The sequence below is a fragment of the Trachemys scripta genome, chromosome 16 (genome assembly GCF_013100865.1).
Source record: "Trachemys scripta elegans isolate TJP31775 chromosome 16, CAS_Tse_1.0, whole genome shotgun sequence".
Classification (NCBI taxonomy): domain Eukaryota; kingdom Metazoa; phylum Chordata; order Testudines; family Emydidae; genus Trachemys; species Trachemys scripta.
This window is the reverse complement of record NC_048313.1, coordinates 16708047-16723611: the sequence shown is the minus strand read 5'-3', so window position 1 is coordinate 16723611 and position 15565 is coordinate 16708047. Positions and strand designations below refer to the sequence as shown.

Sequence of the window (15565 nt, the reverse complement as noted above, 5' to 3'; positions counted from 1 at the left end):
CCCCCCCCCACCCGCTCCACTGTCTCTGTCCTCCACCCCTTGGGGCCTCTCCCATCCCATCTACTTTTATTCTTCCTATCTCCCCTGGGGCCTCAAACTCCCAATCCCACTCTGGTCCCTGGGAGACCGACCCCCTTTTTCTTTCCTTTTCATCTTCCTCTCTTGCCCACTATGGGGCTTTGCATCTGTTCTCTTGCTTCCATCTCTCTCCTCTCATTCCCAGGGCCTCCCCTCCTCTCTCCCCATCCCAGGCCTTTACCTTCTTTTTCCTCCAGGGCCTCATCCCCCTCCCCCTCTCTTTTATCAGCCCTGTGGACCTCAAATTTTCCCGTCCCATGGGGGCCTATGCCCAAATCCCAGGCACCTCCTTTTATTGTATAATTCCTTCCTCACCCCTCCCTCCCAGGACACCTGCCCCATCACTGGAGGTTCCACTCTTCTTCCCTTTCTCTAGCGCATCTTTTCTCCTGGATATTTATCTACTCGTTGGACCACCTATCCTGCTAGCCTCCCTGTCCTTATTCTGAGCCTGCAGCCTTTCCTCCCTTGTCCTTCTTTGTGGGGTGGTATTCTCCCCCCTCTCCCCCTCACTCATGCTCCTGATCCCCCTGCTGCTTTAGAACCCTCTGCATGTGAGGAAACCCATATTTCCCATCCTTGTTCCCTTTCCATAACGGGGGTCTCCTTCCCCTTACTGGGTGTCCTTATTCCATCCCCACCAGGAAGCAAGTTCCCCTCGCTGAAGGCAACTTCTCCATCCCACATGAAAAGTCTTTCCTCCTCTCCCTGTCCCTGGCACTTCTTCCTCCCTCCAATGCCTGCTAGTAGGTGCCCCGAACCTGATTTGTCTCTGGGATGTCTCTTGGAGAAGCGTTGGATGCATCTCCCCGAGGTTATCCTTTTCCATCCCCCACACGCCCAGCTTCATGGCTTAATTTCAACTAGTTGGCTGTGCGCACATGCCAGGACCAGAGGGGAAAACGTTAATTGCTGGAGTCCTCAAAAAGTTCCTTCTGTAGAAGTGGACTGGCCAGTCCTGGGCGCAAGCTCTGGTGTGTGTTCTGAGTGCCCGTTAAGGAATGAAGCAATTACTAGAGCTTGTGCTTCATCCAGGCTGCCCCCTTATCAGATGGCTAATAAATCCTTGGAGTTTATATAGTGCTTCAGAACATTGCAGTGCTAAGTAGCTAATCCTGAGCACTCCTTAGAGGTAAGTATTCTCCCTGATTTTGAGCTAGGGAAACAGAAGAGCTACGGCAAGCTGACGAAAGCCTTTTTGGGCTAGTAGCAAAGCTGGATTAGAACCTGGTAGGCATGACTCCCAGTCCATAGTTGCAGCCCTCTGCTCTAACCACTAGGTCATATCCCCTTTAGACCTGGAGGGCAAACTTGTCGTTCTTGGTTACCTGCCCCTCACTGCCTTGAAAGCCAGCTGAGCTTGGAGAAGTTAGTTTTGTGTGCAACAGTCACTGCTGCGGAATGTAACGTTGTGGCAGGTTTGTCAGTGTGGAACTGGGAACCAGGCGCTCCCGAGTTCTAATCTCCGTTCCCCTGTCGACTCTGTGGCCTTGGGCAAGTCCCTTACTCTTGCTTCACAGATTTGAGTGAGAATGAAGCGGTAAAGGGCCCACAAATGCTATGAGCTATTGCCGATACTTGCGATATTTATAAAATAGAGGCTCTGGACGAAGCTGCTTTCCAAGGAGAGTTTTTTAGGGCTACAGAAGAAACTTATTCCAGCAATGACGTTTTCACTTCCTGACATGCGGGTGGAATTATCTCTTAGAGAAGTCTTGCTGATATATATATATTTTTAAACGCCTGGATCTTTACTCTGAAGAATAGTCAATTAAGATGTAATGTGTCAAAGGAACTCTTGCATCCCGGTTTGCACTGAATAGTGTGCTTCCTTAACCATTATTGGCGCTGCTCCCCTGTTGTGCTTGGGAGCGCGTTAGCTGCAACTTGTCAAGATTGCAATGATACTAAAGCCAATCCCCTGCTCTTCCATTACAATATCTAGGTCACTTATCAAACTATGATGGGGCTAAATACACCTTAGGCCCTCTCCCCACAACTATGCTAGCTACAGCAAAGGTCAGAAACAGTTGTCGGGAGCTGGATGGGGACAATAAAGTGGGCGAGATAAAATAATGCAAAGAATAACCATTGCCTTTCCCAGTTGTCTCTGGTACCAGCTGTACAAGTGGTGATAGGTGTGGGTGAAAACTGCAGTGGTGTTTGCGAATGTTAAACAGGTGCAGAGCCTCAACTTCTTTGGGCTCCAGCATTCAGAAACTGGCCTCCACAGCTATTAATACTCTCCTTCCTTCCTGCAGTGCTGGTCACTCTCAGCCCCTTTGAAACCCCCTAGTAGAGTACATTGAATAGTCAGTAAGGCTAAGATTTTTGTGTCAGAAATTTTTAGTAAAAGTCACAGACAGATCACGGGCAATAAAGAAATTCACGGAAGCTGTGACCTATGACTTCTACCAAAACTACCCCTGACAAAATGGGGTGCTCAGCTGTGGCGTCCCCCCACCGCCCGCAGCAGTTAGGGAGCTGTGGGGGGACCCTGCAGTCACGGAGGTCGCTTGAAGTCACAGATTCCGTGACTTCCACAACTTTTGAAAAAACCGTAGCCTTAATCATCGGTAGCATTGCTGGCCATCCGAGTGCCTGCTTAATGCATAGGATAGGCCTCGATTCACCAAGATATTAACATTATTCTGCAATGAGGCTATTAATATGCAAAAAAGTTATTCATGTGCCTGTGTACCTTGCTGAATCAGGCCCTAGCTAAGGTAAAGCTGTCTGCTCTGTGGTGTTCAGGACAGGCTCTAGTACTACGTTTTTCTAGTCCCTTCATGTTGAACGCCACCTTACTGTAGGGCTGTTAGCGAGAGCTGTTTAACGGCCTTATAGAATATAGCCACCCCATGGGATGAATTTTGCACATTTACTGGTACTAAACCCTATTTTTGGATTTCATGAGCAGGCCCGTGAGTGTCCGAACATAGTACAGTAGATCTCTGAAAACTAGACCTGGATGATGATAGAGGCACAAATCTGAGCTCCTTTATGTGGCGCTAACGGCACTTTCATTCATAGTAAAACGGTCTGCAGTTCCCGTGTGCACTGAGCAGCAAAACCCCATTTTCCCTTAGCCTGCTCTAGCTCAGGGTCAACAGGGATTTTAGAGAATGAAAATCCAAGTGCGAAGGCTGTGGAGGAGAGTTTCCTGCCCTTTACTTTTTTGTGTATTAATTGGCTATGAAGCACCAATTGCACACATTGTGCTATCGAGCCCTGCCTCCCATTCCTAGCAATGTTGGGACTGGTGGTGAGGGAGATGGGCATCACTCAAGGCTTGCAGTGCTATTGCAGCTTGGCTGGAAACGGGGAGCTGGGATCTTTTTTGGGGTAGGAGGAAGCAGGGATTTCATGGCATCTTGCCTTGCTCGAAAGTCCTTTGCATAGTCAGGTTCAGACTTCGGTGAATGGGAACAGGAGCAGGGTTTCCCCAAGGCTGTGGTTGGGAGTCCCAGCAACCTGACTGACTGGATGTTGCCCACGAAGGAATGACTGACTCTCGGAGAGAATTATTCTTATGCAAAATGTTTGTCTTCCTCTGATTCCTACTTAGCTAATTAGTGAATGCACATAATCTCGACTTACATCATTGCATAAAAATAATACCCCACTAGCTTTAGAAACTCGATGCAGAGATTTCTAGAGTGCCCGGAGCACTTCCTCAAGTCTGAAAATCCACATTGCTACTACACACGGGGCAGCAATTTAAGAGCAGATCGGTTTAGAGAGCTTCGGGTGATAGGCTTGCAATGCTCAGTGTCCCCTATTGATGCTTGCCGACGTCTGTAGGCGAAACCACTTAAGGCATATTTGAGGGGGTGGAAAAGGATGCATGAGGCTCGAAAAATGAGTTTCCTTGAGGGACAGCCCTGCTGTAATGGCTTACATTGGGATGGGGAGGAACTCTGGGTTAGGATTCCGATTCCCTTGCCATCTGTTTGCATTTGGATTAAACCAAACGGTGTGTCGGTAGCCAGCGGTTGGAAGTGGCTGTGCTGGGGAGTGCAGGCTGTAGGTAACGCTTGGCAGCTTTATTCTGAAGAACCGGCATGACGCGTTAAGATGATCTAATTGAAGGACTCCCTATTCCATTATATAGTGGGCAACATTACCCTTGCAGCTGCCAGGGCTCGTATAACGGTTGCAGTCTTCTGTCCCTTCACCCAGGTGGGCAAGCGGAGAGGTGGCAACAAACTAGCCCTGAAGACAGGAGTGGTAGCAAAGAAGCAAAAGACCGAGGAGGAGGTAAGTGGCAGAGGCAGGGTTGCCTAGTGGATAGTGCACTGGACTGGCACTTGGGAGACCTGGTTTCTGTTCCTGGCATTGCTTTGCTAAGTGCCCTGGGGCAGTTCATGACCCTTTGTGCCTCCATTTCATCATCTGTAACATGGGGTGATACTGATCGTTAAGCACTTTGAGATCTCTGGAGGGAAGAGCTAGGGATGGCCGTAGAACCTCTATTTTACAAACCAACTGGGAACTAAAGAGTTCATAAATTTGATGATCTCAAAATGACAGTAGTTTCTAGTGCATAAGTTGCAGTATCGTGCCCTGCATAGCTTGCTTGCTTGTCCTTCAAACTGCTGAAAAACGGTTTCCAGTGCATTGACCGCACTTTGTTCTTCGTCGACATCGCTTTCATTACGTGATTTCCCCATCCCACGGTGGGGGGGATGATTTGTGTAACTGGTTGTTTGTAAGATTGGTGTTGTAAAATGCAGGTTCTACTTTAATATTTATTATTAGAGATTGTAAACGTTCTTGAAAGATCAATCAAGGCGCATTTCTGGGCAGCGGGTTCTGGAGTGAAATGAATTCTGAGTGACCCAGGTCCTGTGCTGCTTGAAGGAGACTTCGAGCCACCTTTATACTCCCCTATTCTGGGGCTGGGTTAAGGGAGACTGAATAAGAGTGTCTACGTGAACCTATTCTGGGTTATTTGCCCATGTATCGAAGCCATTCTGTCCATGTGGACACTCCAAGTGGGCCTGCTTGTGTTTAGATTAATCCACTTCCAACGTGGCAGTTCTGGGCTATTTCCCTGTGCAGACAAGCCCTCAGAAGAGCCTCTGAGCTGCTCCAAGTTACGCTGTTTCCTGGGGCCCGCGGAAGCAGAGAGTATCTGCAGTGCTACGTAGCCATGCTCCCATCCCACCCCTCGGCTGAGGGCAGATGGGCCATTGTAGAGCCCTTGTGGTAATTGTACACCAACATCCTATGCAGCGGAGATTTGCAGGGAGTGCCTTTCAAGCCATCAGTGGTGAAAGGGGCTTCAGTATAACAGAGTCAAGCTATGTATGGGATTAGAACAGAAGTTTGGTGCCAGGTCTCCTGGGTTCTATTCCTGGCATGAGAGAGGAGCTCTGGTACTCAGAGCAGAGGTGGGACAGGGAATCAGCGTTCTCCGGGTCTGTCCCCAGCTCTGGGCAGGGTGGGTGGGGCCTAGCGATCAGAGTTGGGAGTCAAGATTCCTGGGTTCTAGTCCTGCCGCTGACTTGCTGTGGCCTTGGGCAAAAGTCTTCCTGTCCCTGTCCGGCTACTTTATCTGGCAAGGGTGTTGGCAGGTAGCTAATTAGTGTAAAGCACTTTGAAAATGAAATCCACTTAGTGCATGTGTTTTGGTTACAGCCTTTGAAGCCCCCCTCCTCCTCCCCCCCTTCTCTCTCTCTGCAGGTTTTGACAAGTAAAGGAGATGCCTGGGCCAAATACATGGCAGAAGTGAAAAAATACAAAGCCCACCAGTGTAGCGATGACGACAAAACGAGACCCCTTGTTAAATAGCCCTTCTTTCTGCTGACTTCCGTGAGGACGCTCTGTTGTACATACTTATTTAAAACAGCGAAGGAGGGTAGCTAGTCACTGCGAACTTAACACCGCTGTTTCTAGCATTGGCTCCAATGGATGGTTCCCACAGACGTTTTTTTATATGCCCAGGCGCACCGAGACTTTCATTAGTCTGTCGTTTACTTAGTTTTGTTTTCGTTGGTTCCTTCTGGGAAGTACGGACTCTGAATTAGTTGTAGCTTTTATTTTTTTAAAAGAATCCAAACTAGTGGAATCCCGACAATGTTGTGTATTTCCGCGGCTGTCAAAGCAAAATCTAACCACCAGCTCTCGCGTGTGAGATACAACTCGCTTCCACGTCCGTACACAACCAAGAACCTGTCCCACCACCTCTGCTCTTCCCTCTCACCCACTGAGGACTCCAGCCGTCTCAGCAAGTTGAGCTTCATACTAGCTAACTTCTTTGAGTAGAAACCGTAGGCGGTAGATGGCGGGCATCAAACTCCATTATTAAAGGTAAATGTGGATGCCACAGATGCATTTACTCATTAAAGACCTTGGATATTTTTAAGCTGCTCCTGCTTTGTTGGGTGTCTTTGATGCCAGGGCTACATTCCCTGCAGCCTTGTTGGAGGGTTCCCAGTTGGTTCCTCGCAATACCTTTGCTCTGTTACCCTTCTCAGCGTTTTCAGGACCAATCAAGGGTTACTGGGTTTCCAGGCATCTATTCTGCGATGCTGGTTTCTCTCCCCAGTTCCTTCACACAACTTCCAGCGGTTTCAGGCAGCCCAATCGCTGCCTGCCTAACAAACTCCTGTGACTGCAACCCCGCAATTGCTACCTGTGTAATGGGAGGGGTGTTTCTCAGAACTAGTCAAGTGAAAGGGAGGCCTCTGGTCGCTCCTGTAAGCTAAGCAGCTTGTAACTTGTCACCAGTGGGTAGTCTCATGAGGGTCAGGGAGTGCCCGGGGAGGGGAAACAGACTGAAGTGTTAAAAACTTGCTCCTGAAGACTCAAATCAACTGTGGCAAGGCCTCTTAGAGCAGCCTGATCACAACTGGGCCATGTCCTCCTGGTGGGGCTTGCACTAAATCAGAGTGACATGAGCTGTAGGCCTGGCTGGAAGTCAAACCCCTGGATCGCTGCAGCTGTGACCAAGTCATTTCAACTCTGCCTTTCTCCCTACTCACAAGATCCTTACTTCAAAGTTGGGGGGCAGGAGAGTTGCTACAGTGCTGTGAAGTCTTAAACTCCAGCTGTGGGCAGTGGTGAAGGCTGCAGGGGTTGCTAGCAAGATCTGCCAGGTGGAGGCCATCTCAAACTAAATCCCCACCTGTAATGAAGTGATGGCTTAAAGCCAGGGCCTGCAGCTTGTAACCCACTGCTTTAGCCTGGGGGCCTCTGCTCTTGGCCTTTATTTCCCCAGCAAGTGGGGCATCAAGTTAGGTTTAAATCTCAGGCCCATTGTGCCATTTTCAACCACTTGCCTTCAGTTGGCTCTTCTCCCCTGTTCACAGTGAGCACCTGGAGATGCTCTGACCTGGCAGCAGCTTTGAGGATAGAGAGGTGCAGCTGCCAATTAATCCTGGAATATTTTGGGAGCCAGATTTTCCCCAGGGATGGCCCTTGGCATGAGGAGCTGGGGGAAGGGTGTAGTTTCCTGTATCTTCTCTCCCTCAGGGTGGGAGGGGGAAGCTGGATCCCCTAATCAGTAGAGATGAATGACATGACTCTCTTGTGGCTTATAGCGGGTATCCTACCTAGGGAAGGCTTTAAGTAGACAGCTGGGCCTTGGAGCTGCTGTGACCTGTCCTCTGGGGCTGTCCACCCAATTCATCCCTCTTTGTAACAATCTTACGGGCCAAGCTCAGAACCACTGACAATTTTTTCTTAAGACTGGCTTTTTAAAATAAACTCCTGTTGTACATACTGCCGTGTCGGTAGGTCTGTTTCCCAGGAAGTGTTGCTCTGTTTTCTGTCTAAAGCCATTAACAGGTAGAGCTGCTGTAAATGGAGCCAAGTAAGCTGTTGACTACAGCATGGCTTCCCTCGCTGGAGAAAGAGGGTGGTACCTACCTCCTGGGCAGGGGGCTGAGGTAAGTGCTTTGAGCTCATTGGGTAGAAGGAGCTATGGAAATAACCAGGGGTTACGTCTACACTGCACCATTGACCTAGAATCCTCCCAAACCCCATTTCTGTCCCATAGGAGCATCTGAGGTGGGTTTGAGGGTGTTTTAAGGCCAGGTTAGCTAACTCAGCTGGGGAGGTGGATTAGAACCCAGACAGGAATCCACAGGCTTTGCTGTGAGGAGGCAGGCTGAAATACTCCGGTGCTGCTTGTCCTCCAATGCTCTTGCCCAATTCTCTGCCCTGAAAAGGGCGTTTCTCCCATGATCGACTGGGAAGGAATCCCAGAGTGTCTCAGCCCAGAGAATGCAGGGCTATGCCCCTAGACACACAGGCGAGTGCAGAAACTGTGAGGACTTGGTTCAGTGCTGGGGGGGACACACCCAGGCACTGCTCCCCCAGGTTAATAGCAGTGTAGACATGTAGTCTTGAGACCTCAACCAAGACCAAGGGCCCTGTTTGTACATGGTCAGACAGTCCTGGCCCTGAAGAACTTACAACTGACAACCTTGGCGTGGGCTGGAAAAGGACTTGTCCGCTGGCACTAGCAGAGCTGGGGTTTGAACCTGTTTCCTGACTGCTAGTCTCGTGCTCTAGCTCCTGGCCCACAGCGCCTGTCTTGCAAGGGAGAAAGCAGCTAAATAGGGAGAGTGCAACTCACGAGGGGAGTCAGTATTGTCCCAGGAACGGGGAGTGCTGGCCAGCCCTCAAACCACACTCCAGCAAACTAAGGATCAGCAAGTGGTAGAAGAAAAAAAAATAAACCAGGCCAGGGAGGGCCCAGTCCCAAACCGCCCTCCCAGCTAATGGTGTGAAGTTAAAGACAGCAGGAGGTGGTGGCCCCAGCTGCTGCAACCAGTTTTGATGGTGGGGAGCAGTTTTGGGTGAAGAGACCACAGGTCCAGGCGAAATCTCCCACACACACGGCTGATTTCAGCAGCTAGCCCTGCCCTTCTCTCTGGGACACGGCCTGGTCGATCAGGAGCAGTTTAGGCCCGTGCTCCTGCCTGATTTCCACCTGCATGAAGTATTTACTGTCCCCCAGCAAACCATTCCAGTAGTTGTATCTGCTCCTGGATGGGGCGGGAGGCGATGCAAGTGGTCGTGACAGAGGGCTACAGGAGTCTTAAATGTGGTCTAGTGCTGCATCTTGTCAGGGTTGGGTGGCTGTTCCTCACCCGGACCTAGGGCTGACATGTCCCTCCTTCAGTGGTGTGTGCTGTGACCAGGCCGTTGTAAGATACTCTGCAATCAAAGCCATGAGGCTGAACGGTACGAGGGGCTTACCACCAGAAATCCACACAGCCGCGCACTCATAGGCAATCTATTTTATTGTTCATTTCCAATGCAATGTACATCAGTCTTAACGTTCAAGCGCTAAATCCTTGTTAAGGACAATACATAACTGGAAAAGCCCTTTCACGCTTCTGGCCGGGGAGCCACTAACAGAGGACGGGGCAGCCCGTCCAACCAGCAACTCACTCAAAATGGTGCTAACCCCTGGTGGGCCGGGCCGATTCCTGCACTGCGAGCGGCATCTGACAGCCGAGTGCGTGGAAGGCAAATGAGCTGGCTTCGCTAGGGTGGGTTTTAAGTCTCAAGGCAACAAGAGAAGCTCCTGGTGCTCCCATCATGCGAAAGAAAACTTCCTATTTCATGGAGCAAACGGCCTCTGTTTTCAATTTTCTACTCTCGTCGTTTTGATTAGTCGTCATTGCCTTGTGAGCCAGCTAAGGCGGCAGATCTGCAGATTGTAGAGTTTAATGACTGGTATTAAAGTTGCAGTCTCAAAGGGAACAAATGAACCGCTGCCCTGCCTTCAAAAAGGAGAAAATTAATCAAAAGCAACTGCCCTTTACCTGACAGACACTTAAAATAGCACTAGGGAAGAAATCTGCATTCAGTTATTTAAAGCCACTCAGTTGTGACACAATAAAAACCACATTGTGCCAAGCCAATTGGGCTTAACGGAAATAATTTATTTTGGGGACCATAAAACCTTCTGGGGGTGGGAGAAATTCCTCCAGGAAATAGCTTTGTTCAGGCAGATGTGCCAGCTGGAATATTAAAACACTGTCTGATTAGAGATTATTCTCACCAAAGCAGAAGAGAAAAGGAGCGGGGTTGGGTTTCCCTTCCTCCTTAAACCCAAGATTTACGCTGAGGAGGTTAGCGCCTTTACGGGGTGCCATTCATCGTGCTAGAATCGCAGAGTCCTGCTGGAATGGTGCTAGTTAAAGCCACCCACTAAGGTTGCTTCTCAGGCACTCCTGTTTGAGGAACAGCGGGTGGGGAGCCCTCGGGGACTTATTTTCATCATTCCAGCCCGTTTGGGGTGGGCGGTTTGGTTTCAGTCAGCCAAGGGGTTAAGCGCAGCTGCCGCCATCCAGGGGAAGGAAAAAACAGGTGCTAAAGAAGCTGAGTTGTGACTATTTAAAGCAGAGATGGACAAAAAAAGACAAAAAAAACCCCTAACCCAGCTAGATGTCGAGCAGCGCAAGCCAGCGGCTCTTGCCAGCACCTCTACGATTTGCACCTTCTGCTTGTAACGGAGGAGATCAGCACCTGCTTTTATTGAACCTCATCCGTGTATCTCGTTCACCGCTGCGTTACGCTAATATCGTCACACTCACGAAGGGGCCGCAGCCGAACAGCACCTCCCCCCCATCCCCATCAGAGCCAGGCCATGCTCGCTAAGGAGCTACTCGGAGAGGCTGCGTAGCATGGGCGGGTGCTGCTTTCTGGGAGGGCCCAGGAAGGGAACTTTCGATACCTCAGCCTGACACGCTAATACAGAGATTGTAAGAGGCAGCTTTTAACTGACATTCAGTCGGAGCGACATTCTGACGGCTCAGGACGATCCGCAAGGCAGCAGGGCTGGAGTTCCTTGCCGTCGGAGTCTTTGGTGTAACCCGTGAGTATGCAAAACGAACAGCTCCCAGCGCGTCCGACCTCGCCTCACCACCAGCCTCGAAGCATTAGCGTGGGCCACGCCGCCGCCGCTTGGCCTCAATTCGTCTCGTAGGAGGCCAGCAGAGCAGCGTCCACCGGCTCCATGCAGGAGGGACAGGTGAAGGAGCGCATCAGCCAGTCGTCGATGCAGTCCACGTGGTAGATATGCAGGCAGGGCAGGAACCGGATGGGGTCTCCATACACGAAATCCAGCATGCAGATGACGCACCTATGGCCAGAGAGAGGGGAAGTGCTGTTAGCTCGCCGTCTGCAGGGGAGATACCTGGCCCCACTGTCTCCATCCCTGCCCTGGGGGCTTCACCCCCCGACGTTTAGGGGCGTGTTAAGCTGTTCTACTTCATGCTCAGCTTCCCACAAGCCCTGGGAAGAGAGAAAAGCCCCTTTCTTCTGCCAGAGCAGAGGTGGGCAAACTACGGCCCACGGGCGGACCCTCCTGCCCGGCTCCTGGCCAGGGAGGCTAGCCAGCCCCCGGCCCCTCCACTGCTGTCCCCCATCCACCGCAGCCTCACCTCGCTGCCAGCGCTCTGGCCCGCCACTTCTGCCAGGCAGTGCGGCGGCATGGCTGGCTCCGGCATGGAGCGGGTGGGTCCCGGGGGGGGCAGTCAGGGAGTAGGTGGAGGTGGTTTGGAGTGGGGGGGGGGCGCGTCGGGGACGGGGAACCAGGAGGGTTGGATAGGCATGGGAGTCCCAGGGGGCCTGTTGGGGTGGGGTGTGTGGATAGGGGGTGGGGCAGTCAGGGAGCGGGGGGGTTGGATAGGGTGTGGGGTCCCAGAGGGGTGGTTGGGGTCAAGGAGCAGGGGGGGTTTGGATGGGTTGAGGGTTCTGAGGGGGGCAGTCAGAGGATGGGACGTGGGGGGGGGGGCAGGGGCCAGGCTGTTTGGGGAGGCACAGCCTTCCCTACCCTGCCCTCCATACAGTTTTGAAACCCCGATGTGGCCCTCGGGCCAAAGAGTTTGCCCACCCCTGATATAGTGACTCCCAGCCAGCTCCCGGGCATGATCAGAGGGAGGGGTCTTGACCCAGTAAGCTGATGCCCACAGCCGAGTACAATCAAATGCCTCTGGACTTGATGCCAGGCACTGCAAGGCTGCATTCGACCAGCATTCTACCTCCCACAGCGCCCCGGACTAGCTGCTCCCAAGGAAGGTGAAAACGACCCCCCTTCTCTCCCCCCCTGCCCCATCTGAGCAGGGTGAACCCAGATGAACACAGCATTCAAGGTGGTGGCGAACGGATAGGATAGCAAAGTGAGTTCCAGTCTCATTTTCGCACGCCTGTAAGTTTAATACACTGGCTTTTGGACTGGGCAGTTTTCCACTTTGATTTCCTGACCCATACAGGAGAGCTCTTCAAGCATTTGAAATCTAGGCATCTGTCACCTAATAATTCCCTGCCCGCGCAGGAGCCTCGGGCATGAGGGCAGCTTGATCTCTCGCCTGTTCTCTGCCTGGAGCAGAGTTGAGTCTCCCGATGATTGAAATGCTTTAATGGCCTGTAACATACAGGAGGTGAAACTAGAGGATCTAATGGGCCCTTCTGACCTTAAGCTCTATGAGAGACAACAGAGGGAGTACAACCGGCGCCCTATTCGAAACAGAAAAAAAAAGGGTTACTTCCCACCTCAGCCTCCCAATGGGAGACTCTCTCAAATACCAGCTGAACTCTGAAACGCCAAACGTAACAAGCAGTAGCTCTCATGGGGGCTTGGTTATGTTTGGTGAAGGGTTTGAAGATAAAGTGAAGCTGTTTGGAAGAAGTGGGATTAGCCCACCGGATAGAAAAATATTTGCAGAGCTGCTCTAGCAAAGAGGTACGAGGACCAAGTCCTTGTCCTCAACGACTTTCCATTCTAGGCAGACGTTATCCAGCCTTGTGGAACACCACAGGCTTGGAGCTAGTAAGTTGTTTTCCCTCGAGGAGTGAGTGGATTTTCTGCCAAGCCTGGAAAGTTTCCACGACAATTTTGGAGTTACCGCCAACCTAGGCAGTAAATTCGAAGGACTGTTTAGCCATGCATTGGGGCGGATCGTTCAGCTTTATGGCGATTGCCGTCAGCTCACAGCTCAGCCGGGGGCTAAGAGAAGAAACAAAGGGCGTCGGACGCAAAGGACTTACTCTTTCACTTTTTTTTCCGATGGTTCTGTGCCCGGATCGAATATCCCTTTGGGCAGGTGCTGTATCAGCCCGATCCGCTGGGCGATTCGGATCTGTTCTTCCTCCGTTAGCTGCGTGGCAAGTCGGGTCTGGCTCGGCGTGGGGTGATACACTGGGATTGGCTCGTGTTCCTTCAAAATTAGAAGACAGAGTTCATTACCCTGGTAACAGGCACCCAGGGACTGAACGTCCCCCCTCCTCCTGATTTTAATAGAAAACAAACCTGTCAGGGATGGGCTAGGTAGACTCAACCCTGCCTCAGCATGGTGGGGTTGGACTAGATGACTTCTTGAGGTTCCTTCCGGCCTGGCATTTCTATTATGCTATTTAAGGAGTTAGTTTTGCAGTCTATCCAACTAGGAAACTTGAAGTGCCCTTATTTATACTGCAGTAGCAACCAGGAGCCTCAGTCCTGGATCAAGACCACAGCATGCAAGGTGCTGTACATTGTTTAGGTGAATTACCGTAGCGTCCAGTACCCCAGTCATGGATCAGGACCCCAGCGTGCTAGGCGCTGTACAAACAGACACCCCCCCCAAAAAAACAAGAAAAAGACAGTCCTTGCCCCCAAAGTGATTCCAATCCAAGGGTAAGACGAGATGACAGATGGATAGAAACAGACAGGGAAGCCCAAGGAAACAAGACTGGTCAGCATGACGGGCAGCGCATCAGCACAGCAGCTGCCTAGCTGGTGTCAAGGTTTCTACAGGCCTCATGACAGAGGGGAGTTTTCAGAGCCCTGTTATTTGCCTCCCACCGCAGGGCTGTGGACAGTTCTTCATGGTGTTACTGAACTCAAGCACCAATGGAGAACACCAACGTTGCTCCTGAGAAAACACCCAGGCGGGAGAGCCGGCCATTTCAGGCTGACCCACCCAGCCAGATGCCAGGATCCGAGGGGCACAGCGTCAAGCCCTTCATCCAGAAACGCACACGCTAATCCCTCCCCCACACCCCCAGTGGGTAATACCCTAATCCCTCCCCCTACAACGACAGAGGACACCAACTGGGCTCTCATGCGGCTTCAGACCTGTCTGGTGTGTCGGTACCAAGGCGATAGGTGCCTTAGGCCATGTCTACACAAACTTCCAGTGGCACAGCTGGACCGAGACAGCTGTGCTGCCATAAGAACACTCAGGTAGCTGCATTATGCCGACAGGAGAGAGCTCTCTCGTCGACAGAATAAAACCAGCTAAGTCAGCGAGCGCTGTGCACCTGAGCCCTTATGCGGGTAAAACTGGGGGAGGGTTTCCACACCACTGAGCGATAAAACTTTTGCCAACGTTAAGCTCTAGTGTAGACACGGCCTTAGAGTTTACATGGCTCTGAGCATTGGGCAGATCTCTTCCAATCTAATGAGGTGTTTCTACAGCACCCAGGAAACAGCTGTGTCTTGAGGGTGGAGACACCAAGCCTGGAGAGGAATGTTTAGGGTGGAGCTAGACTGAAATTGAGCACAGTATCAGGGTACAGTCGTCCCTAGGGAGACTGTGAAAAGCCCCATTGCTTGGGGTGTTTCAGACTAGGTCCAAAGGCCTGGGAATAGCCCATGGGGACAATCCCAAGCTGGACAAGCCAGGATTCTCTGCCTCCCAGTTTGCAGGAGGTGCTGATAGGAGCTGGTCGGAAATACAGCTTCTCTGGGAATGCCAGAGCCCCACAGCCAAAGCCAGCGCCCGCCAAAGGGAAGAGAATATGCCTGGAACCCAGGAGTTCTGGGGAGGGTCCTGCTGGTTCCTGGTGCCCAGCCATGCACCCATACAGGACTGGGAGTGCTGTTGGCTAGGTCAGGTAGGAGACACCCCCCACCTCCTAGTACCCTTCCCAAAGGAAGCCCGCACTGGGCCGCCCCCAGCACACCGCGTGAGCTGCACCCCCACCCCCGGAATCTCTCCCTGGGCCACACCCCTTGCTGCTCCCCTCCCCCAGCTGCACAGCCAGCTGCCCCAAGAGCTCCCCCTGGGGCTGCAAACCCCCCATAGGCCCCGTGGGTCACACCCCCGGCAGCAGGGCGAGCTTCTCCCATGGGCCACGGCGCAGCCCCCCTCCCCACCCAGAATCCCATCCCCATGGGCAGTAGCCCCCTCCTCCCAGCTCACCCCCCCCAACTACTCAACTCTCCTGGGAACGTCCCCATAGGCCTCGGTGTCCCCCACCCCAGACCCAACCCCCAACTGCTCCCCACGGCTCCCCCCCAGCTCATGAGCCTCTCCTTCCCCTACAGGCCTCCCCAAAGCTCCCCCCCCACACACACTCTCCCGGCATAGCCTCTCCCTTGGGCTCCCCGCCATGGGCCGCCCCTCTGCCTCCCCTACCCCCAGACTTCCTCCCATGACCGCCCAGCCCCCTCCTTCGCCCCCCACGGGCCCCATAGGCCCCCCAGGCTCCTCCCCGGGCCTATGATCCCCCAGTCCCCTCGGCCGTCCCCCCATTT

At 52.3% G+C, this 15565-nt stretch overlaps 2 protein-coding genes across 2 annotated transcripts in view; one reads left to right on the top strand and one right to left on the bottom strand.

Moving 5' to 3' along the window:
* The window catches only part of TRIR (telomerase RNA component interacting RNase), an 8860-nt gene extending 1054 nt beyond the window's left edge, over window positions 1–7806 (top strand). Inside the window, exons 2-3 of the mRNA XM_034791756.1 lie at window positions 4261–4338; window positions 5767–7806. Coding sequence (XP_034647647.1) covers window positions 4261–4338; window positions 5767–5874 — 186 coding nt within the window. The 3' untranslated portion in view covers window positions 5875–7806. The remainder of the gene's footprint in view (window positions 1–4260; window positions 4339–5766) is intronic.
* A 1511-nt stretch (window positions 7807–9317) lies between these two features.
* On the bottom strand, window positions 9318–13262 carry LOC117888415 (RING finger protein 11-like; the record flags this gene model as incomplete). Its single annotated transcript, XM_034791753.1, is given in 2 exon segments — window positions 9318–11185; window positions 13093–13262. Coding segments are annotated over 2 exon segments (342 nt in total), but the record flags the coding sequence as incomplete, so codon positions are not given.
* Window positions 13263–15565: the final 2303 nt, after the last annotated feature.